The sequence below is a fragment of the Rhinolophus sinicus genome, chromosome 1 (assembly GCF_057876585.1).
Source record: "Rhinolophus sinicus isolate RSI-liver-muscle chromosome 1, RSI-T2T, whole genome shotgun sequence".
Taxonomy (NCBI): Eukaryota; Metazoa; Chordata; class Mammalia; order Chiroptera; family Rhinolophidae; genus Rhinolophus; species Rhinolophus sinicus.
The window spans coordinates 108,301,792-108,327,646 of record NC_142501.1 but is presented as its reverse complement, the minus strand read 5'-3'; the positions used below and the strand labels follow the sequence as shown (position 1 = coordinate 108,327,646).

At 37.1% G+C, this 25,855-nt stretch overlaps 1 protein-coding gene across 2 annotated transcripts in view; it reads right to left on the bottom strand.

The window, feature by feature from the left end:
• The window catches only part of TAF3 (TATA-box binding protein associated factor 3), a 145,993-nt gene that overhangs the window by 2,945 nt on the left and 117,193 nt on the right, over positions 1-25,855 (bottom strand). For both annotated transcript variants that reach the window (XM_019738270.3, XM_074325012.2), the window contains exons 4-5: positions 24,541-24,623; positions 1,964-2,219 (exon numbers count right to left, since the gene is read on the bottom strand). In XM_019738270.3, coding sequence (XP_019593829.2) covers positions 1,964-2,219; positions 24,541-24,623 — 339 coding nt within the window. The remainder of the gene's footprint in view (positions 1-1,963; positions 2,220-24,540; positions 24,624-25,855) is intronic.

The window sequence follows — 25,855 nt, the reverse complement described above, 5'->3', positions numbered from 1 at the left end:
AAACTATATAAGTATATAGTAAAATAAGACTAAAATAAGACCAGGTCTTATATGATATGATATAATATAATATAATATTGGGTCTTACATTAATTTTGCTCCAAAAGACGCATTAGAGATGATTGTCCTGCCAGGTCTTATTTTTGGGGAAATGGTACGATGGGCATTTGCAAACAGTGACCACTAAAAGCTAATTTTCACATGTTTTCACAATGACACAGCAGATAAATTCATTCGGCTGATTTTGCAAGATATGATCTCTTCCTTCACTTTCAAACACTGACTAGATATGCAGAAAAGAAAGGGCTTTCTTTGTGTGTGATTGGTGTAGTGGGGGAATAGATGTTCTGCTCTACCCATGTGCCATTGTAAGGATGCCACTTTTGAGAACGTCTCTACAAAGGCAAACAAGTTCATATGAAAGCTTCCTAAAGTAACCTGTGGGCAGCTCCATCTCTGACTTGGCCCTCTCTCATTTCCAGGGAAGAGAGCCACCAGTTACCACGTGCCAGCTGTCTAGGGTGAGGGCTGGTTCAGCATCCCACGCTGAGGCGGCCACGCATGGCCAGGCCCGCTGCTGGAAGGCCCTGAGTCTGTGGCTACAAGAGAAATTTGCCACAGCATCCATAATAACTAACATCCAACACCTGACAATTTATTAAATTCTTCCGAACATCTACTTCATTTAACCATCTGAAAACAACCCTTGGGTAGGTTAAGAATGGGGGAAATGGAGCTAAGGGAATGTAAGCGACAGTTCAAAGTCACACTATTTGGCAGCACAAAATTAGCTTTTTTGTTCGACAGCCTATGTCCTTCCTCCAAAGCACACTTCTTGTCCTCGGACAGAAGGCTTTTCATCTACATCTGTGCAAATCTGATCCATCTCCAGGGTGTTAGCTCAAAAATCCACTGGAGAATCAGAAATTTTAGGGCTAGAACATACTATAGCGATCATCTAGTCTAACACAAGCCCCTTCATTACAGATGAAGAAGTGGAGGTTGAGAAGGTTGAATATAAAATCTCCCCGATCAGCCCAACTTGGGGTGATGTGGCCTCAATTAAACACTGATGGCAACTGGTCTTGAATAGACCAATTTGATGATCACCGATTTTTCTCTCACGTTTTCTGTTTTTGTCTTGAATTGCCAATTTAATATCTTTCTGTTAATTTTCTCAATACTTTTAAGATTTTCTTCTATCCTTTGTATCATTATAGTGCCTCAAATATTGAATGATTTATTGAAATATCCTTTCAAAATGCCTTAAAGAGACGTAATGTTTGCATGATTTGTAACGACCATCATGAATCCTATCCCACCACTTTCCAACCACAGCTATTCGGAAAGATCGGAAACATCACTGTGCTGGGAGGTCACAGTCCACACAATTGGTGGCACAGCAGTGTCAGTGGCCGAACTCACTCAACAAGGTGAGTTTTGCTGTTTGAAAACAGGCTTGGATACTCAGGGAGCTCTGTGGTCTGGAAGTTCATTTCCATTTTGAAGGCTAGCCAACGAAATACCGTAATTAGCCGCTGTTACTCAGAAACTGCAGCTGGTACGTCAGAGCTACCTATGTTGCGTAAATTATACTCTTTAAGTGAACAATGCAATTGGTTGGTTAAGAAAGTCAATGTGGGATTTAAATATCATTCTTCCTCTCTGTATTTATACATTGATATTGTACGTATGTATATAGTCATATTCTAAGGCAATGTAAAGAAAAACAATGCTTTGACATTACTTATGGAGACTAAATATGTGAATACTGTAATACAATATATTTCAGCCAAAATCTCAAAAATGCAATGAAACTACTTTTCCAATCATAAAGAATCGCCTCTGAAATTCAATAATGATGATACATATGATACTGCTTTTTAAGGAAACACTTTCACAATGAGAGAGGAAGCTCCTGAGTGACTTTTTCTAAAATATTACAAAAATAAACGTCACGTACCACGTAAGTGCTGACTGTCTCCGTGACCACGCTCCGGACGGGGGCTTTGGAACTTCCGGCTCCAGAGGTGGCAGGGGCCGGGGAGGGCATCAGGGCAGGGGACACGGTGGCCTGGGCCAGGAGTGGCAAAGGCACCGGGGCAGGGGTGACGTGCACAGGTACAGCGGTGGGGGCGGGGGTGGGCGGTGGGGTCTTGGGTCTGTTCAGAGAAGGAGCTGGCTTAGCCTCGGGGGCTGGAACCACTTTGCTGATGACACTGTCAACAAGAGAGAGACAAGGAAAAGTCAAAACAGCACAGGTGAAGCAAACTGAATATTTTAAAACATTATCACAAAATACGTTCTTCTGCTAGCAACAAAATACTTTCTGGAAGAGTCCAGAGAGCGACAGACCTCCAAGTTCAAGGCTCAGGGTCACAGCGGGGAGAATACAACGCAGCAGGAGTGAGGTGTGGCTCTTTGGGAGGGCAGGAGGGGTGCTCGCCCTTTTCCTGGTGATGTCACCAGCTAATCATTGTAGCTGTGTCTTCACTAACGATGTCTTATTCATACAACTCATGCCGTGGAAGCAACACTGGACTCAGTCTGCTACAGGCTCGCTATATGACCTTGGGCAAGTCATTTAAAAGTATGATTTAGTGCGTGCCTATAAGAAGTGACACGGAATATCGAGCACTTTCCACATATCATCTCATCTAGTCCTCATAACAGCCTCAAAGAAGTCACAGTGATCCCATTTTATACAGGTGGAAACAGCATTAGAGAGAAAGGAATTAGGAAAATGGGTGGCAGGCTTTCAACCAAGGTCTTCTTGATTCCACAACTCGTTTTTTTTAAGCTTCTTCATTTGAAAAAAAAATTATATATAATTTCAAGCATGGAGAAAACCTAACAGACAGCTTCGGTAACAGCGGTAACAGACATTAGCCCTTTTACTATATTTGCTTCACATCTCCCGCCATCCTCCACAAGTAACCACTGACCTCAATGGGGCAGGTATGTTTTTGTAATTTTGTTCTTTGTACTTCTGCCTTTGTAGATACCCCTAAGTATCACTGTCTGATGTGTTTCGACTATATAAGTAATATCACACTAAATTTATCCTTTGTAAGTAGCTTTCCTCAGTTTTTTTATTGAGGTATGATTGACATATAACATTGCGTAAGTTAGTGATGCGCTGGTTTGATACATTTGTATGTTACAATATGATTAAACAGTGGCCTCAGCTAACACCTTTATCACGCCACATAATTACCATTTCTTTTTTGTGTTGAGAAAAATTAAGATCTAGTCTTAGCAACTTTGAAGTTTATAAGTATTGTTGGCTATAATCTCTACGCTGTGCATTAGCTCTCAAGATCTTATTTATCTGCTTGTTGCCCGCTTGGTTTTAGGTCTCTTGTTGATACATATGATCTATATTATTTATTGTAATTGTTAAATCGTATTCCACGGTGTGAATAAGTTAAAGTGTAGGACATATTACCTTGTAAATGTTACATGCTAACTGTAAATATGTTCAAGAATTTCTGCAGGCTATATTCCTAGAAATAGAATCACTGGGTCACAGGGTAGGCACATTCTCCCCTTTACTAGGAATCCCAAGCAGCTTTCTGAAATGACTGCACCAGCCTATGTCTTTCTACGCTTCCACACTAAACTTTCTAGGCCTTGCTTTTCTGATCATCCAATTGGAAATAAATATAGCTGCCCCTGAGGGTCCTAGTGAGAGCCGGAATATAGAGAAACACGTCAAAACTATGTACAGATGAAAGTGTTAGCACCAGAACCCTAGAGTCATGGCTGTTGCTCTTTTTTTCTTTTTAAAAATTACTTTCAGGTGTACAAAGCAGTGTACTAGTTAGACATTTACACCCCTCACAAAGTGATACCCCGCCCCCATGGCTGTTGCTCTTCACAACCCCTGGTACCATCATTACCGGGCCGCATGGTTCTACTTTCTCAAACCACCTCTGCTAAAAGCACTGATTCTCTGCTTATCCTGATCACGAGTTTATAAAACATAAAGTTATCGCAAAAATGCCATCGTTACATAAGCAAATAATGAATGCTGTCTAACTGCTCTCCTCTTGTTTCATGCCACCCCCTAATTTGAACACAGCCAAAAACCAGAGAATTTAACGTAGACTGTTTGTGTAGGAGACACTCGCTAAATGTTTAACATAACTAATAGTGAATACTTATTGAACACATACTATGTACCCCACTCTTCTAAGCACTGGAAAGCCAGCTGCATAGCAGGCCCTGTGCTAAATGTTTGCTTGCCTTATCTCATGTGACCCTCACAACAACCAAGTGAGGTAAGCACTGTCATTATTTGCCTTTTGTAGATGAAGAAACTCAGGCATGGAGAGATTAAGTACCTTGCGCATATTCAGACTACTGTGTGGCAGAGCCAGGATTTAAACCCAGGCAGTCTGATTTCAGAACCTGTGATCTTAACCCCTACACTGCATAGACCCTGGAAGCTTACTGAATGAGCTCTGCCTTACACATAAGGGGGGAGCTCAAACTTATTATGACAGTTATATCCATAGGACAAGCTCCCTATTTTTATGGTTAGACAAAAATTTTAAATCACATTATTTTTTGGAGGCAGTTTCCCATAATGGTTTAAAACATGGGTGCCGGAACCAAAACTAAAATAAAAGCAGGAACTGGGAGAGGTAAGTAGAACACAGATGTCTCACCTGAGGGCATATGCACGAGGCAAATCTGATCCTTGGTTCTGATAAAGAGGACACGTTTCAATGCCCAGGGCCTCCAAAGGGTAAAGTCTAATTGCACTCCTCCCTTAGTAAGGCCACACAGGATACACCTGTTAGGTGCGGGTGAATCAGGACCCACGAATTCTCAGCGCTGGAGATCCAGGACACTGTATTGAAGGTCATTTAGACTAGTAATGTGCCCAGTACCCAGCACTAATCATCTTGAGAGGAAGTAACTTAAACTCTTGGCCTCATATTATTAATATAGATAATTATTTCAGAAAAAGAGCAGCAGATAATCAAAGATAGCCAAACATACAAGGAGGCAAGGTAGCATCAGGGAGAAGCAGAAAAAATAACAGACGGTATAAAGAAACCCATAAAGACCACAGACACTAGAATTATCAACTACAAAACAACTCAGCTTACAATGTTTAAAAAAATAAAAGGCAATGCTTGAAATTACCTGCAGGTAGCAAGGTTATAAAGACTTACCTAGTAGATCTGAAAAGAACATACCTTCTAGAAACAAAAAATGCAGTAAATGAAATTCAAAACTCAATGGATGGGAGAACTATAAACAGAATAGTAGGACAGAAGAAATTACATACAATGGAGCTTGGAGAGGCAAAAATACAATAAAAAGGTCTAATTAGTACATGTTTAGTCATACTTCTAGAGAATGAGGCAGAGGCAAAATGTTACAAAGCTTATCAGAGACTTCTATGAGATTGATGAGAGATACCAATCCATAGACTTAAGATGCCTAACAAATCTCAGGCAAGATAAATAAAAAGAAATCTATACCTAGACACATCAGAGTGAAACTATAAAACATCACAAAGCGAAAAGTCTAAAAAGCAGCCAGAGGGAAAAAGGAACAATTACTTTCAAAGAAGAAACAGATGACAGCTGACTTCTCAATAGAAATAATGAATCTAGAAGACAGTGGAATAACATCTTTAATATGCTCAACAAAAACAAGTTTTGTCTTTGAAAGCATCTTTCAAAAATAAAGATGAAATAAAGGCATTTTCAGGCAAGCAAAACTTGCCTGAAAGTTTTGCCACCAGTGGACCCTTCATAAAAGAAATTCTAAAGTAATAATTCTCATTTTTTAAAAATATTTTTACATTTTATTTTACAATAATTACTGAGAAACCCACGGAACTTTTATATGCATTTTACCTGTGACTATTTACCATATTAAAAATTGAAACAGAAATTAAAACATTATTTAGTAATTCATTTAAAAGTAGCAATAATAAACACATTACATGTTAACAGATAACATATATATATATATATATATATATATATATATTTTTAAATGAAAAGTAAGTATGTTTTTCAAGGCAAAACTACTTTGTGAGAAGACTAGCACTGTTTTACATTTTTCCAAATCTCCTTAATGTATGCATACGTAACTGGAGAAGGGAGAAGTACTTTAATGGCCTTTTCAGGTAATTGTATAAATTCTCCTTTGATATTGTACCAAAATGCAACAAGTGGCAGTTTCTTAAAAGGCAGTTGCAATATACAATCTGAAACCGTATCAAAAGCTTTTCATATTCTGTCACATGAAAAGCCAATGCTCTGTCTAGCATGTTGAATGGGTAACTTACACATGCATGATTTTATAAATCATGCATTTATCATTTGGAATGTTGGTTGACTGAATTATGCAGATCTTCCGAATATTTATACATTTTAGTACACAATATTAAAACCACATTTGTTGGTGTTACCATCCATCTCATCCAAAATTTCTTGAAGTATCAAGGCGTTGTCAACTTGTAATGGTATGTTTTCTAAGATTCTACTTTTTACTTACAAGCTTGATTTTTATAATTTAGACAAATACTCTCAGGTCTTTTCTTAAAAATGTGTTCATTTTTTGAGAAAATGTTGGCCAAATATCAAAGTCTGGATAACCATTGTTTGTCAGTTGCTCTTTCAAGTAACAATGGTATTTTGTGAGAAAAGCAGCTATGTAGTTCAGCTTGCAATTTAAATCATCACACATGCTTATCCTCCAGACAACTCCCATATTTTAGTGTCTTATGAGCACTTCCGATTCATCACTTTCCACTTATTCGTACAAACTATGAGAAGGGTGGACACCCCAAGAGCCTCATCACCACACTTTGATCACCTCTGTTCTAAAGGCAGTGCTTCAGGACAGGGAAGGGATCCCATCAGAGGGTCTGAGATGCAAGGAAGAGTGATAAATATGTTGGTCAGGTTCAACAGACACTGACTAAAGAAAACAATAATAATATGCTGCGAAATGATAAAGACAGATAAAAAATATGGAAATGACAATATATAAACCAGGAGGAGGTAAACAGAGCTAATATATTCTAATGTCCTTCTGTTATCTGGAAGGAGATATAAAGGTATTAATTTTAGGATGCGTTAATACCTAGGGTAACCATGTAAAGATTAGGAATAAGGAATATGTATAACTTCTAAACCAGCCTGGAGAAAAATAGAATGATAGAAAATAACCAATCTGATAGAAAGGAGAGAGAAAGAGACAGAACAGTAACACAAGGAGAAAGCCCCAAATAAGGTGGATTTTAATTCAAAATATCAGTAACTGTATCATGTGAATGGTTTAAATGGTTCAGTTGTCAGATTGGGTAGAACAATGAAACCCAACTCTGGTATTTGTGAGCCTCATCTAGCAAATAGAAGAGGCTAGGAAAAGAGGCACGCGAGTACAAAAGATACAGCTCAAACAGGTTTTAATGTAAGGACTACCAGAGATAATGAAGGTTATCACTTCATAAGGATAAAAGGTTAAAATCTGCAGGAAGATACAACAATTGAAAATATGAATGCATCTAAGACTATATAAAGCCAAACTGACAAAGTTGTAAGAAACAGACAAATCCACAAGTATAACTGGAGATTTTAGTATATCTATCTCTAACTGACAGTAAGCAGTCAGAAAACCAATAAAGATATGTAAAAACAAAAATAACAAAACTGACCCAATGGACACTTTAAAAGCTCTGTGTTCAATGAATACAGAATACTCACTCATCAAGAATACATTGAAAAAAACTGACCAAACAAATTTTACACGACTGAAGGATAACTGAACAGTCTGGACACATATTTGTTACTCCTGCTATATTGGTCTTTCTTCAAAGGAACGGGAAAGCCTTTTCATTTCTGTTTCCTCAGCATCTAACATGGCAACCGGCATTTAGTAGGCACCTTAGAAATCTGAACATATTTAATTTGATTAATCAAACAAACAAAACAAGTTGACCCTGAAAATAGTGATTTCCTAAATGAAATGATACATCATTTATCTAGCCAACAAAAATTACAGGAAGGGGGAGGTTATCACTTTGCGAGGGGTATAAATGTCTAACTATTACATTACTTTGTACACCTGAAACTAATAAAAAAAAATTACAGGAAAATTTGCATAGTAATAAGCAGTATGATGTGGAAAGAAAGAGAGGGTAAAGGACAGGTGAGGGAAATATGGGATATCAGGGAAAAGAAAAGAAGAGAGAAGAATGAGAGAAAGTGAAGGCATTACAGATTTAGGTTAGGAACCTGGGAAAAACACAGGCATTTTCAGTACTGGGCTCATTGGGGGGAGGAGGAAAGAGCAGGGAGAGAACAAAAGGACAGGAAGACGGAAACAGGTTTGTGATCTGCTGTGACTCGAGGCGGAAACAGCCTGAAAATCTAAGCTATCAACAAGAAGTTATTGGAGAGAAACAACATTTTCTATCTTATACCTACTCAGAGTTGATGGATAGGACTTAGACAACTACTTGCAAAGAATATGTTCCTTTTATCACTTTATTTCAACTTTATATATTTGTTAGCTATTCTAGTGGAAAATGTTGGAGGTAACAGCTGAACCTATTATCTAAAATGATTTTTTGATATTCATGTACTCTAATATATAATGACAATAGGAAAATGAGAATTAGTGTTGACTTGCAAGACAATGTAATTAATTTGCAAAAAAGAAAACTCAAATTACAACTATATCACAAATCATAAAGTCCAAAGGGATTAAAGATTTGGTAAAAGAAAACATAAAACCATAAAAATACCCAAAAAAGTAAGTAAACATACTCGTATGTTTTTAATCTTGGGATGGGGAAGATGTTTTAAACATCTCACCAAGGGTAGAAAGCATAAAGGAAAACACTGATTTGATTGTGCAAAATCTTTAAAATGCCATAAGCAAAGTTAAAAGGGAAATTCAAAATGAAGAAAATTATGTGCAACATACATGATAATGGGTTCAGTCATTATTATATAAAGGTTTCTTTCAAATCAAAATCCAAAAGACTAACATTGTTACTGAAACATGAGTAAAGGATACAAGCAGGTGATACAGAATAAAAGAAACACAAACATCAAATAGACAGGAAAAAAATGTCCAATGTTCATGGTAATCAAAGACATGAACATGAAAACAACAAGAAAATACTTTTTGTGTGTGTGATTTTTTTGTAAAGATTGAAAAGATTGACAACACCTAGTGATACCAAGATGGGGGAATGGGAGGGGAGGTGGTTGGCACAGTAGTTCTGAATGGTTACCAAAACCTTAAAAATGTGTAAGTCTTGACCAACAATTTCAAGTCTCGAGGAAATGATTAGATAGCTATGCAAAGATACAGGGTAAAGAATATTATCTGTAGTATTGTTTATACTTGCAAAAATCTAAAGAACTAAAATGACTATAATTTAAAATACCCAAATATAGGGGAATTGGTTAATGATAATGAACAAAATACCATGCTGCCATTTGAAGAGATCTCTCTCTCTCTCTCTCTCTCTCTCTCTCTCTCTCTCTCTCTCTCACACACACACACACACACACACAGATACAGATACAGACACACACACACACACACACGCATGCGCCCAAAAGACGGTTATGGATAGTATGTAAAACAGGATCCAATTTTTGTAGGAAAAAAAAAAAATCAAGCAAGAATGTATGAGTGTGTACTTAAAAAAAATACACCCAAATGTCCAGAAGTTAGCTGTACATGGTGGGACTACAGGTGTTTTTTTTCATTTGGTTTATCTATATTTAACACGAAAATAATGAATAAGAGAACTTGTCACAATATGCACTCTAAAATGCTGCTGGGAATTTTTTAACAATGGTTTAATTGAGTTGTACATGTATAATTTGTTCACTTTTGAGTACATATGTTATACCTTAATGAAACACTGGGAAAATATGATGGCTTGGCTAAAGCCTTCCAGGCGAATGTTGACCGTGGTCCAGTTGTAAACACGTGGAATAAAAGTCCCGAACTCAATCAAAAAGCTGCTCAATTAGTGTACCTAAACTGAGTGTATCATCATTAACAGAGGTCAATAAGAAAAGGAGCCGGGGAGGAGAATACCATAAAACTATGCTATTTTTGTACATAATTAAAACCATACATTGGAAGAGCCTTTAGATATTAAGGTTGGCTCATTGTCTTGGGGCTTCTCAAAGGAAAACAATACCCGCGGTTGCAACATATCCCGATTATGTGCGTATCTGTCATTATCACCCACATTTGGCAGTACATTTCTTAGAAGGTGTGCATCTTATTTGTCTTTGAATTATTTGAATTATTTGCAATAAAGTTGATGAACTTTAAGAAGCTTAATGCCTACTACTGTGCTGAGAATGCGCCTATGAAAATATTTCACTTTTAAATATTTCTGTCTGTTTAAAATGTTTTAAAATAGGCCAATGTCCCCTGTTCTTTCATTCCTGCCTGCCTTCCTTCCACGCTACTTCCATAGTGAGGTCCAAGACCACTGGGATTTCTGTTTACCAGCATGGATTCTAATTCCTCATCGTCAGGCCACGAATGACGACCACGGTACCAGCACATTGTGAAGGTTTCCTTCTGTCGTCTGGAAATGCTTTTAAGTTGCTTTAAGCTATACCAGACACACAATGAGTATTATCTGCCTTACCTGGCTGTTTTCCAATCCCCTTTCACTTTCTATTTTTCTTAGATTTCTCGCTTATGTATAAGGCCTGCGAATGGTGCCCATGAGAAAGGCAATACAGCCCGTGGATAGAAATGGACTGTTGACTTATTTTATGGGGCAGTACCTGGAATCTCAGAAATATCTACTCGTATACATGTCTTCTTATTTCTCAATTCTGAGAAACGGCATTTGGATGAAAATAACTCATAATAAAAATAACCCTTCCAACATGCCTTGTATTTCCCTCCAACTCAATAAAATTATTCCTTTCAAACTGTATATTTCTCATTCACATTTTCTGAGTGGCAAGAGGACAAACATTAAAGTGGGTATTCAGTATTGACGAGATGAAACGTGTCCTAATTTTCTGTTCCCCAGAGACTGGACTGGTACTATGTAGGCTCTAAAGTGACTTATTTTTCCCGGCTCTTTTGAATTTCCTGAGACTCTTCACTAGAGTTTGAAAGTTATTTTTCGATTTTAGCTCTTAAGTTACTTTTGTGGTAAATGGATACACAGTTTTACGAACAATCCTTCTATTATCTTTTCAATTTTGAACACGACACCAAAATATATATAAACAGTAAGACATGCTATAATTTCTCATCACCTGTGCGATGAACTGCCGTCACGTACCTAATAGGATCACTGTAAAAACAACTTTAGATTCCTGTCGGCCGTGCTTGCCAATCTTACGTTGCAGACTGCTAAACAGTGTTGGCTTCTCCGTATTTTTCTCCCCGAAGGACCACTTTTTCCCTCCTATTTAACTGCACAGTAAGTTCTCCTCCAGCACTCTCTGTCGAATAAGCAAAGTCTCGCAGAGTAACCAACACCGCCCACAGCTGTGGCCCACAATGGCTCCATGCTGCTAACATTACATCTTTTGGAGGATTTGATCAGAGTGCCCTAACTGCTATAAACACTGGCGTTATTCATAAAATGTGCAGAAGGAGGGATTTTCAACAGGATTTCTTTACCTGTTTCCCCACCACCAAACAGAGAAATAAATAGAATGGGTCATGAGCTGTGTGGCCTGTAATACAAACTCACAGTGTGACAAGTCAATAAAGAGCCAATCTTCACCTCTCCAGCCACAGAGCCTCTGAGGTTAGTGGCAAACACCATTTGGATATGTCTGTACAGGGAGTTTAATGATCCTCATTATTCAGCTATTGTGTACAAACACTATGAAGCCAGTTATCTAAATTATCAAAGTCTGACTAACTGGCTACTAAACTGCACACGAAGTTCAAAAGTCCCTCCACAATGGCTTACTTATTTACCCGTAAAAGTGAACAGCCATTTTTAAATGGTAACAAAACGATGCCATAGGTAAAAATTATTGTGATCACCTCCACGAATTTTACATAAACTTTGGAACAGGGAAGTTCTCTAACGTTTGGGAGAAAAAAACGAAAAACAAAAACACTGATAAAAAATATGTTCCTTAAGCCACAACTCACTTTTAAAATTTTAATCAATCTCAGAAATTGCATGCACCTTTGGAAATGCTACATAAAACAGATGTCCATGTTGTATTTTAAAGGAACCCCTCCTTACCACAAACAAAAAAAGACCACTGAGATTTCACTATACAATATTACTATCAAACTGTATAGTTGGGTCAGTGGCTAATACAACATCACAGCTTTGCTGTCTTATTTTACAAGTCCTGGAAATACTAAGCCCACGTGTGGCGGCCAGCCTCCGACGGTCCCACCCACTAGTCTTCCCACAAGGTGGGGTCCCCTCAGAATGGGGAAGTCAGCTGCTCTGTCCTGAGGACACTGAAGCTGCCGTAGGAAGAGGCCCGTGTGACCAGCAATTGAGACCTGCTGCCAACAGCCACGCGTGTGAGCCCACAGCACATGCCTGGTGAGACCTTCCAACAATGGGTGCCCTGGACAGTCACTTGACTACAGATCTGAGTCATAACCACCCAGATTCCTGACCCATAGGAAACAAAAAGTAATAAAAGTATATCACTTTAAAAGGCTGCTTAAGGGGCAGCCGAAGGCTCAGTTGGTTAGAGCATGAGCTCTGAACAACAGAGTTACTTGTTCGATTCCCACATGGGCCAGTGAGCTGTGCCCTCAACAACTAGATTGAAGATAATGAGCTGCCACTGCTGGAGGGGCGGCCAGATGGCTCAGTTGGTTGGAGCACGAGCTCTCAACAACAAGGTTGCTGGTTCTCGCATGGGATGGTGGGCTGCGCCCCCTGCAACTAAAGATTGAAAACAGCGACTGGACTTGGAGCTGAGCTGCGCCCTCCACAACTAGATTGAAGGACAATGACTTGGAGCTGATGGGCCCTGGAGAAACACACCGTTCCCCCATATCCCCCAATAAAATTTATTTAAAAAAAACAGAAAACAAAAAACAAAAAACGGCTGCTAAGTTTTAGGGTCATTTGTTATGTAGAAACAGAAGATATACCAAGTATTTAATTTATCTCATTGAGATATATAAATAAATATTCAGACTTTAGGAGAAATTATATTTTAGACTATCAGTACTTAAAATGCCAACTGCAACACAGTCATTTCTATATTTCACATTTGAATAAAAGGAACAAATACCCAAAGACAATTATGAGAATCAGTTTTATGTTGATTCTTCAAATCATTATTTCTTATTCTTGATCCTCCCAGCTCAACTTTTAGCATTCATATAATTATAACGCAGCTGTAAATGGATTTAATTCCTTAAGCTCACATGGCTTGCCTCTTGAATATTTACATCATCTCACAAAATGGATATTTTATCTTGTCAAAGCCCAAGTACACATCAAGTAGCAAACACTTTATCTTTTAACTCAGGCACAACCTATTTGAAACATGAAACAAATTGCATGAAGTAATTAGAGGAAAATACAACCACTGTAGAATCTTCATTTCCAAAGGAGATACCCAAATGATTATACTTTTACCGTCAACTATTCAAATCTGTAAAATATCCTAAAAGGGTATTAATACTCAAATAATAAATAATGCATATGTCCTCATATTTACAAAAAGATGTATTAGAAGGATAAGAAAAAAAATGAAACAAAAATGGTAACCGATAGGGAAAAGAGTGTTAAGAGTAGAGGGGAAGGGATGAAAGCAAGACTTCTTTGAATACATCTTATTATATAGTTTCAACTTTGGAGCCAAGTAAATGCTTTACATATTCAGAAAATTAAATTTATAAAATTGCCGGCAAGTTGAAAATAAATGGGAATGAATGAAACTCAATGTATGTCATGTTGGTGACACACAACCACACAGGAAACAAAAGTCATTTCAGGTGACTTTAGGAGGACAATATTTTGGTCATATATCCACCGTGGATTTATTTTAAGAACAAACAGATTGAGAAGAATTATAATCTTTAACGTCATTCAATAGTCTTATCAATTGGAAATGACACTGTCAACTCATAATTTGTTTCTTTTCAAAAACACCTACTTCCTAGCTCTGTCCCTTGTCAAGGCCAAGGAGCAAGGACTTCCCAGGAGCAACGGACACTTCCGTACCAGACTGTGATTCCTAAGAACCAATCCTCACACGAAGGCACCAGTGTTCCTGGAAGGAATGACGGGTTCCAGGTCTGCAGCAGGAAATATAGAAGACAAACCTGGAACATTGGTACCAGAAAGTAAGAAAGCTCTCAGAGATGAACGGGGTTATGTTAAAATCCAGAAGACAACAGGAAGGAGTTCCCATTGGCCAAAACGAGACAATTTGAATATTAAAAAGAATAAGGGGAGGGGAAAACCCAAACTCAATAATCACCACAGGAGGTAACTATGGCATCAACTCCACCAAATTCTTACACTGAAATATGGAAAGTAGAAAGGAAGAATTAAGCATTTATCCTGTTTTTCCTATAAGAATTGTATTTCAGAGTAACTAAAATGTCCTAGTTGATGAAGAAAAATTTGTCTTTATTGAAGAATTTCAACTAATAAACGTGAAAAGAATGATTGAATTTTTAAAAATCTACCATTTCACAATTCCTAATGAAATGAATGACCCAGTGTCACTAAGATGAAACAACCAGACATTATGCGCCAACTAACCTGCAGTAAGAAATATATAGCAGCAAAATATCCTTGTCAAAAAAAAAAAGTGAGTTTGAGCTCATTGAATCTTTAGAGAGCTAAGTCTTTAGAGCTTAATGCCTGTTGTAGAGAGAGAACAGTTTGAGAGAGAACAACAATTTGAATAACAGCACAGTGAGGTAAACGGAGAAGTCCGGAAAGTGAGGACAAATGATCAACTTTCTTCATGAAGCGAGCCGAGCCATAAGGCAAAAAGGGGAGACAGGGTGTGAGTGTGGAGTTTTAGATTAAAGGCACTTATGAAACATGTCTGCTTTGGATCGTGATTCAAACAAACCAACCGTCAAAAGATATTTCTGAGACAAATGGAGAAATCTGAATGGGGAGTAGGTTTAGATAATAGCAACAAAAATGTTCACCTATTTGATGTAGGCAATAGTATTGTGATTATAACAAGAAAATGACAATAGGCATGGATTTGCCTGGAAATGCTCTAGGCGGGGAAAAAAGTGAAATATCAGGTCAAGCAACTGTGGCAAAACGAAATTTTTACGTGTTAAATCTATGAGGTAGTGAGTATATAGAAGTTCATTATTTTTTTCTTTTGTTTGAAAATGTTCATCATCAAAAAAATTTTTTATGTTGGTTAAGATGCATTTGATCCCGAATGACTGAGGATCCTAAGACACGACAAAGCCAAGGGCACACACTACTGCTATAGCAACAGAATATCACTGAACCTTCTCAGGGCAAAATGTGCTTTGGTGATTGGCCTTAACAAATCTTTGCTTTTATTTTTCCTCTTCACATTTCTCCATTTCCCAATCTTACAGATCAGTCAGGACTCGACTGAAATTCTCCTCCCCACAAGACTTTTCTAACCCTTCCTGGCTGGAAGTAATAACACTGAACTAGGTGTATCTCTGATAGGCGTTAACACTTTCTACCTTCTATTATGATGATTTATATCTATGTTCCTGTGAAGAGAACCAATAGCTGATTCAAGTTCATCATTTGTACTATCTCCTTCCACATAGGTGTACTATGTATACAATCAAAATTAATATTTTTTAAATGTAGATCAGTTTTTTAAAAATGTAAACCGAGGGGTTTGTCCAGGGCCCCATCCGGGCTCTTTTCAAAAACCAAATGCTCTGGAGTGAGAACTTCTAAAAGATTTTGTGATTTCAGAAAGGCTTCTGCTTCTCTCAAGCAAATAAGAGGGTGCTTGCAGTAGAAAAAGCTAAGTCAAAGGAAACTGAACACTCAACACAGACGAGATTTCACTTTCACTCCTACTCTCTGAGCCCAGTCTACAGAGGAGGACGTTACCTAGTAAAAGATGCTTTAAAATGAAAATATGCTAAAGCTGCAAGTTAACCATAAAAGATAAACATTCATTCATTCATTCTAGAATTAAATAATATCCATGTATTTTGAAAAAATTAAAAGCAATAAGATGACATTCACTGAACTTGAAAAATGAACAAGATTGTGATTGAGATTTGTATCTCACTGGAGTGTTATACACTCAGTTATTACTGAAGTCATGCTTGGAAAATCCAGCACCACTACTTTAAAATATATTAAAATCTGATAATAGCTGCTGTGTCTTCACCAAAAATCACCATGCTTCAACATAAATTCTTATCTTCCTCTGTAAATAGCAGGGAAAAAATATATTTATAGCATGTGATATATACACACACTCACACACACATATGTATTTTCATGTGTGCTAAAATAAGTAAATATATCACATACATACATATTCTATACTTCTGACAGTTTATACATATATACATATATACACACATTTAATATATATAGTATGATATACATCATCTCCTGACAGTTATAGTATCAATCTCCTCTTAGCTTTATGTTTGATCTTATATCTTTGATAATAAAAATGATCTTCCAAAATGAGAGTGAAGAGAATTTTAACAATTTGTTTGGAAAAGCACATGTCCAATTGTTAAACTGTAAAATATGAGATGAGATGAAAGGATATGTTTACCCATACTCCCCAAAAATAATTTAGTTGAAATAAACTTAATAAAGTACTTAATGAGCAATCATTTTGGCACATAAAGGACTTTCATGAATAATAAGTTGTGAGAAGTCAGAATGAGAAGAGGAAGTTCTATAGCCTTTCTCTCGTCTAGTGGGAAGGCGTGGTGAAGGCGAGAAGGTGTCCGATGGGAAAATACAAGGCCCAAGGACAGATATGACACAAAGGAAGGAGAAGAAGATACAGAGGAGAGGCGACAATGACGGGAAATAACCGGTGGGTGGGGGGGTGGAAAAGCAGGAGGGGTGGGGATGAAGAGCGGCACAAGGGGAGAAGCTGACCCTAAAAGCAGGGAAGGCGCCGTGCTCCTTCTTGGAGCCCGGAGGACAGCTCTGAGGACAGAACCCAAAAGAGGAAATCCAAACAGGCAGGGGTCACGCAGCTAGTTCGTAACTCACAGTGACATATCCCTTAACCTATGTGTTGAGACTTTGGCACCCACATTTTTAAAAGGTTGTGATACTGTAAACCACAGACTTTATGCAGTGACACGAATATCCATCTGTGAGTTACCAAGTACAAAGGCGGGAGTGGGACTAAGGAAGAGACATAACACTATGCCCTTCCACAGTCTGTATGTAAGTGTTTTCATATTACTATAGCCCCATAAAATGACAAGAGATAATACAAGGCAAAGAATCTAAATTGTCCACGGGGTTGTCAGTAATAACAAGAGTGCCTAAGCGTTCTCAGTAGGTACGCATTCTTCTTAAACCCTAGAAAGTGTGAGCAGTAGTTTGATCTTTAGGAGAAATTATGGTCAGATAATATCCAAAAGGTTACCATGGTATAGCTAAATTATCTCTGCCTGTCACAGGTTAAAGAACATTTAAATTCTGGAGGTTCACATCAGCTTTTTCTAGATAACAAATCTTAAGTACCTCCCTATATTCACTCAATTAGTGATCTTGCGCCTCGATAACACTGCAGAGAGGAACTTTCCAACTATCATTCAAATCATATCTAAAAAGGTGGTCATAAATATTTTAAAACCTAAGTGAACTAATAAGACCTAGGCCCATTAAGGATAAGATCTTTTACAACAAATTAAATAAAACAATTTATTGAAGTCTGGACTCCAGATAAGCTAGATTTACTAGCTGACCTTTTATTCATTTAAAGAACAAAATTAGCTCTAATTGCATTAGAATGGAACCCAGTAAATTTCCCCAAGTCTTCTAATGTGGCATCTGTGTAAGGACTGCTGTAATTGTTTACAAGTAAGATGGAAATGCTTTGATGATAATCTTTCCACTTGTTTTACTGTGTAGTAAAAGCATTTCCCAAAACCTAAAGCCAGTTTTTCTGACAGTGTACTATTTTTCCTCTTAAACATACTGCATCTTTGGTGTTAATGAACGAACTACAATGTGTCAGGGGAAGAAGTTAAACTCGGAGCCGTCATCACAATTTTCGGTCAGTAAAAATGAGCGAGTAACATAAGGAGGTCAAGAACTCCTTGTCTAGAAAAATCAGAAAAGGGCTGAAGGCCTGCATAAGAAAAATTCTCACTATCTGCTTCCTCTCAGAGTTACAACTGAGACAATGGGTTTGAGTGTGTTGCATTTATAAATACAACAAGGTAGCCAGAATAGTGGACGCAATCCACAACTTTGTTTTAGTTGTTCAGCTGCGAGGAAATTGCATGTGTAATGTTACCATCTTTCATTGGCATTTACATTAAGTCATTTGCCATAAATTTTAAACATAGTCATTCTTAAGATTTTTTGGGTCATTGTTCTTTTTATTTAGCTTCTAATATAGGTAAAATACCTATGAAATGTTTCAGTATCAGTGGCAAGTTAACCAGGGCAAAACAAAACTATCAACACTTTTCAATCTCTTTTTTTTTTTTTAAATCTAAAGCAGACATTTTTATTGGAAGGGAAACAAACTGAAAATAGAAAAGCTAAGGGCCTTCCAAGTTTGATGGATGATGCTCTGAAATGTCCTGGACTTTATTTCTAAAGGATCTAAAGGATCATTTTGTAAAAACCAACAAGCTCCTTTGCTCTGCTTCCTCGGCACGCTTTTATAAAAATACTAAATCTGACTACCTTTTCCCTCTATAAAATAAAATGAAATAAATTAAATCCGTTGTTTTTGCCTGCCTTTCATCCCTTAATCTGGTAAGCGAGTCCTCCTTTCCTTCTGGAACCTACCATTTGCCCTTCAGACAAAGCTGTCTCCCCTGCCACCGGGTGGGTGAAGCAGGTTGGCCAGCCGAGTCTCTGGTGGGGACTGAGAATGGACGCGGTGCAGGGGCGAGGGGTTTCACCAGGGATATCGAGCACTAAGAAGCATATCAGCTGCCAGCGACTTGGACCATTTTTGCCACCACACAGAGGCAGGACGGAGAAAAAGAAAAGCGAGCGGAGTCTTAATGACACTTTTTGAACGCTAGATACTGCCTTACCTGAAGTCAAATACACCCCCTTTACTTTGTTCCTTTAAGTTAGTCTGATTTGGGTTTCTGTCACTTGCATCCAAGAATCCTGACTCATACAAAAAAAGAAAATGAGAGTGTTCCAATTAGAAATGAGAAGACTCTGTTTTACAGTCATCCTCTTCACTGAATGTGCTTTTGTGCTGCTGTATTTCCCGGAAAGTAAGACCTAGCTGGACAATCAGCTCTACTGCGTCTTTTGGAGCAAAAATTAATATAAGACCCAGTATTATATTATATGTTATATTACATTACATTATATTACATGTTATATAACACCTGGTCATACAGTATAGTAAAATAAGACTGGGTCTCATATTAATTTTTGCTCCAAAAGATGCATTAGAGCTGATTGTCCGGCTAGGTCTTATTTTTGGGGAAACACGGTATATACCCCTGGGTAGGGAGTTGGTGAAAGAAATCATCAAATACAAAAATAAAAAATGCCTTTGTATCTGCTGTAAAAGTTGCTATGGAAGACACTGTTCCTGCTAATCTTGTTCCACACAAAAATAAAGTTTTAAATTTAGTGCCTTGGAAAACTTTGTCTCTCCTGAGAAACTAAGAGGTACTTCACTTGTTACTTATTGCCAGAAGCCATAATCCTATTTGACATGCAATCATTTGCTTCTTTTTTCCTCTCCTTGGTCTTACTTTGCTTTTCGATTTTTTAGTCACTTAATTGTTATGTTCTCTCTCTGAGTTACCCTCAACTTGCTTGGGCTGGATATAAGTTATATATGAATAAACAACATTTCAAGTATAGAGGGAAAATCCAGACAGTGAAATAAAAACCATTTGCTATTATTTCTCTGAAGAATTTAGCACTAAAACACCACTACACATGTTTCACCCTGTTAAATGTCTTTTGGCTAAGTCCGGCTACATCTAAAAATATAAAATAGATTTTTGTAAAAATATTTTAAATGATTATTTTGTAATTGCCTATGATTATTCTCTGCTTCTAGTTGTACTGTCAAAAAATATTAATACGAAAAGTTTGCATCACAAAAGGAAAACATCTATAAATATTTTGTTTTTGAAGAGTAAACAAATCCTTATGCTTCTCAAGATTAGTGTGCAAAGTTTCTGCTCCCATTTTCATAGTATATATAAATAATTTAGATACCCCAAACATTAAAAAGCCCCCTCCCAGGCAGAAGCTAAACTCTGTAAATGGGAGCAAAAACCCAAATTACTGACACGAAAAGGAAAGCATCACATTTTCAGTACCTCTGCTATGAGAGGTACCTGATCAATGAAAGAATTTTCTGAATTGTAAGCAATCTGATAATATTCATGGCTGTATTAACACTAGAAATAAAAATTTGAGCAGAAAGAAAACTATAATTGCCAACAGTAAAGTGGTCACTGAAAATATTTCAGCATAATTTGCATATTTTGGAAAAGGGGTTATATTTGTAAAAGAGATTATCTATTGTGATCCTCTGAGTCAAAAGAAAATTTAGTCATTGATATTAATACCGTTCTCTGAAAGGCATCGGTAATGATTCTGTGTCACTTGATCAAATATGCTATTAGATATTAATTGGAAAAATGACCGAGCATTATTGTGTGCTTGAAGCGTACCAATTAATTCACTTTTCTTATGAGGTCATTGAATAAGGGCAGCAATGTCCTGATAGCAGAAACACCGCTCACAATTTCTCCAACACAGTAAGCCCATCGACCAGTCTAATGTAACTGACAGAAGAGCTGCGCCGCCCAAGGGGAGATGGGAAGGAGTACGCGGAGAGAAGACAGAAGCTTCCTTTCCAGTCCCAGTGAGAGGACAGCATTAAAGGGACATCTGAGAAATGTGAGGGAGGAGGAATGCTTACTCCCCTAACTGCCACTCTTCACCCCAAGATCTTTAGATATATTTACACTTTTTCTTAATACTTCACCAGTATTTAAAATCATCTTCATGAGAAGCTCCTTTAACAGAATTTTGAACTTTATAAATTATAGCCACACATTTAAACTTAGAAAAGTTGTAGGTCCTGTTCTTCCATGTCTTTCTTCACAATTCTATCTAAACAGTCCCTGCCCCTAAATACTCCATCACCTTATTTGCTCTATTTTGTTCATAGGAATGAATGAATGAATGAATGAATGAATGAACACATAAATGAATGCCATAAGTTAGCCCATTCTGCCTACACTTGCTCAAAACCAACTAGCTCAGTAAATGAGAAGATTGGGATGACAAAAAACACGACAACTGTGCGGCCACTCGCCCCTCCCTCACACTAGCCATGCTCTTTGTCACCGAGTCCAAGCGGAACCTCAGTCTCCTGATCAATATAGGCAACTGTTCCGGGGAAAACCTGATTGTCAGGCCAGACTCAGGTATGTTAGCAATTTCCTTGAATGTGCTGTTTCTTCCCATTGGTACTACTCCAATCAACTTTACAGGTGTTGATATTGTAATTTCAGGTTAGTATTTTAGTGTCATCTTCAATACAGACTGAGGGAACTCTGGATACCCATTACTGGGGTACACGCTAAAGGAATTTGAGGTGCTTGCAAAGTCACCTTGAATTTTAACACTATCAGGAGGAGGTACTGACCCACCACAAGACCCTTTAGAATATAATTTCCAGGCACGTTCAATCAAGGCAAACACAAGGTACCTCTGTCTTGCTTCAAGGAACAATAACAGAGACTAGAGGAAATAATCTAACCTCAAAGTACTTTCCTGGATCAAGGGCAGAAGACATAACTTCTTTATTTAAGAAGATTTAGAAACTAAATATTGTCTTAAAGATCTTTCAATGAGAGGGTATAATTTGAACCCTGTAAAGCTTTTTTCCTTTTCCTATAATTTCAAAAGACTCTATTCTATGCCTGTTTTTCACCAATAAACAACCCCCTCCCCAGACTATTCAACCCCCCTTTTGAATCCTAGTCTGCTCATTAATTTCACTTCAAAAGAGTATCATTACACCCCCAAGTGCGTCCAAACTAAGTAAAAGCACATTTGTATGAATCTACCGTCTCTTTCCCATTATCACTGCAATGAAATAAGCCATGTATTTTTATGCTATAGTAAGAGATTATTTTTAATTTCAGGTGGCATAAAATATTATTCTTTAAAATTTTTCTCAACTATTCTTAGCTTGCAAGCCATACAAAAACAGGCATGGGATGGATTAGGCTCATGAGCCATAGTTTGCTGACCTCTGATTCAGATTAAAAAAACAAACCAAACAAAAAACTTTACTAAGTTACATAACATGCTGTTACTGTGTTGGGCCTCATTTTCTCTCATTTTAATTTAAAATGTAATATATTTTACTTAATTTATTCTGTTTTAAGTACTTATACATTATAAGTATTTCCATGAGTCTGACTTTTGTCAAATGATTATTATTCATATAACATGGGGATTATTTACCTAAATATCTGCAAGTTCACATGTTATATAATGTTACACAATTTTTCTAGAATGTCTGGGTATTATCATTTCCCCAATACTGGACCTTTTCTTCCAGAACAATAAGATCTATTCCTCACATCTTCCAATATCTTAGGTGCATGAGCGATTTATTGAGAGGAGAAAAGTAGTCAACAGAATGACTGAGAAATGTGTAAGGAGGGATGAGATGATTATTATCATCAATCCCTTTTTATAAACCTTATTTCTCTAAAGGGAACGCACAAGCCAAACTTGTGTGTGGAAGTAGAGACTAAGTAATGGTGAGTTATTGAGCAAACAGAATAAATATGAACTGGTAGGAGAAAAGTATTTGCTGAATGATAAACAGAACATCTTCCCCTCAGAGACATGAGTTCAAGTGCAGAATTTCCAAGAAGACGGTATTAATAGTTACTCTGCTTGGGTTTCCTTGCTCATCAGCCTCTGTCCTCTACTGGTTGAGGGATAAGGATAAATTTATTCAAATTTTTGTTGGTAAGATCGAGGGCACCAGGCATACCAGTATCTGGTTAAACAACAGCTGAATCTACAGTCTTTTTGTTACATTGTCTAAGCTTGTCAGCCATACTACCATCCACTGACTAGGTTTCTACTGACACAAACAAAAAGAGGACTGTGGAAATTATACAGATAATTTAGGTAAGAAAAGAACGAACAACATGGGTTTTCTTCTTTCAGTCTTCAAAAGAGTATACACTCTCCTAGAAGACCAGATGTGCTTCTATCCTACCATTCATCATAATGATAATGGCCTTTTATCATTGCATTACATTTGGAATTAACAGAGCAGCAGCATAAATAAATACAAACATTAAGATGGAATGAACCACTGAGAACACAAAGCATATTTTCTGTTGTCTACCCTACCTATTGTATAAATCCATGGAGAGGTCCTACTTTCATTTTTATGGTTAAAAACCAAATGAAAATTAAATACCCTGTAAGCCTATTTTCTACATAATATTTGACTGTTTGCAATGTAAACTAATCCATTTTCAGGCTTACTGGTAAAAAACAAGGTTGTAAACTTGTACATTTAACTTATGAAATTCATTTAAATGATATATAGTGTGATTTTAGAATAAAGAGAATGATCTCAACATGATTTACAAAAAAAAATCAATGTTTTATCACCTTATTAGGGACATGTAAGAGCACTGCAAGCCTTAATTCATACTTAATAAACGAATAAAAGAAACATAGCCAACTAATTTACTTTAAAGAAGGGTGGGCTGATATGATGATTCCATGAAAATTAACACAAACGGTACACATAGGGTTTACATTTTCAGTTCTCTGTTAACAAAAGACAAAAACAAAAATAAAAAAATAACAAGAAAGCAGACAATTAAGACTTCAGTTATTATTATGTATCTTTGTTTTGGCAGTATCTTTGTTTTATAGGTACAGAATAAAGCCATGTACCATCTGAGAAAGAAGAGAATCTCTTCTTTGTTATGGTGACAGACGATACATATCGAGAAGATATAACATTACATCTGCCTGAGTGTAATACGGCATTTAGTCTATTCAATACAGTTTCTTAGTGTTCAGGTAACGAGAACCGAAAAACCAGGCAGAAGCAACATCATGTGCTAGTCTTTAAAAAAAGAGAAAAAGAACAAGTAGAAAAGAAAACAGGATCCCATATGTTAAATAAAGCAATATGCATTTACTCTGAAAGAGAAAGCAATAAAAATTTGAAAATGAAGAATTCTCAAAATAAAGTTTGACCTTATGTGTTCATACCTGGAAAAGGTGTGTAGAGTTCTAAATCCATTGGGAAAGTGTAGAGAAAATTCAGTTCAATTCATTTCATTCTAATTGAAAACATTTATACTTACATCTTGTCTTGGCCAGCACCAACTCGGAGAGTCAACCTGGGGATAACTGGACTTGGGGCTGGAACAACTGGCTCCACTTTTATCTGTGGAAGTTAGAACATTCTAGTTAAACATGTATTTTTTTTTTCAACAGAAGTACCGCCTACTTCCCCATCTCCACAAACCAGATAAGCAGGCTTAAGCCTCAAATGTGTTAACATGCTAGATGCAAAGATAATCTGGGCTCTCTAATGTTTTGGTTTCTCAACAGCTGAAGGCTACCTGGCATCCTGAGATATTCTACACACTTTAATGAAATGTGGCAGTTATCTTTGTATTTTCTTAGTTTTGGATAATTTCTTGAATTTCACTGATAGCATTTTTTTTTTAAACAAAAATTATTATCTAGACCATTTGGTGGAGCGTTTAAGTAGTTTCCAGACCTACCATGAGTAGAAAAAAAATGCAATGATATCTCCACCATAAGGTAAAAGGCATCTATCTATTTATGGAACTTGAAAAACATTAAACTCACCTTAAATTTGCACTATCATACAAGAAAGCTGAAACACCAAGTGTAATTACAGCATTAAACTGTTCAATTTTTTGGTTAACAGTACAAAGATCTGAAACATTGGAAAAGAAAAAACATATATAGTTTTAGAAAGGATTTGTGGTGAAGGTAATGGCTCCTAAAAAGTATCTCACAAATATTTGAGCTAAGAGCCAGAAAGGGAATATACAAATTAAGTAGGATGTTAACAGGGTTTTTCACAATTCTGGGTCTGAAGATCCTACGGTGTAATAAATATTTTGACTATACAATCCAAATTATTATCTATCAGCGTTTTCAACAGGGGTTTTATTGCCATTTTTGGTGGGGCGGTTCTTTGTTGAACGGGACTGTCCCAGGCACTGCCAGGGACTTAATATCCCCGGTCTCGGGTACTATTGTATACACACTGCTAGTCACTATGACAACTAGTCGCAAGCCACTGATTATCTAGTTCAAACTTGAGAATTAATTCATCATGAAACAGCTTGGTGGTTTTAAAGGAGGGTGAATATGTAACATAATACTCAATGTATTGTGTCATAGGTCTGACAAGTACGTGAACTTAATTGTCAGACCTCCTATAATATATTGCACGTTGTTTTCATATGCTTTTACCTGTCCCCTTCCAAAGTTTATTTTTAATCCATTGTTACATCAAGATCTAAGACTTCGACCACTAGGCAGGAGGCCTCTCAACTCCCCACGCACCTCTCTGCATCCCCAATTACACTAGAATCCATCTCCTCCTGTCTTCTAACGAACCCTCCTCCATCCATTAGC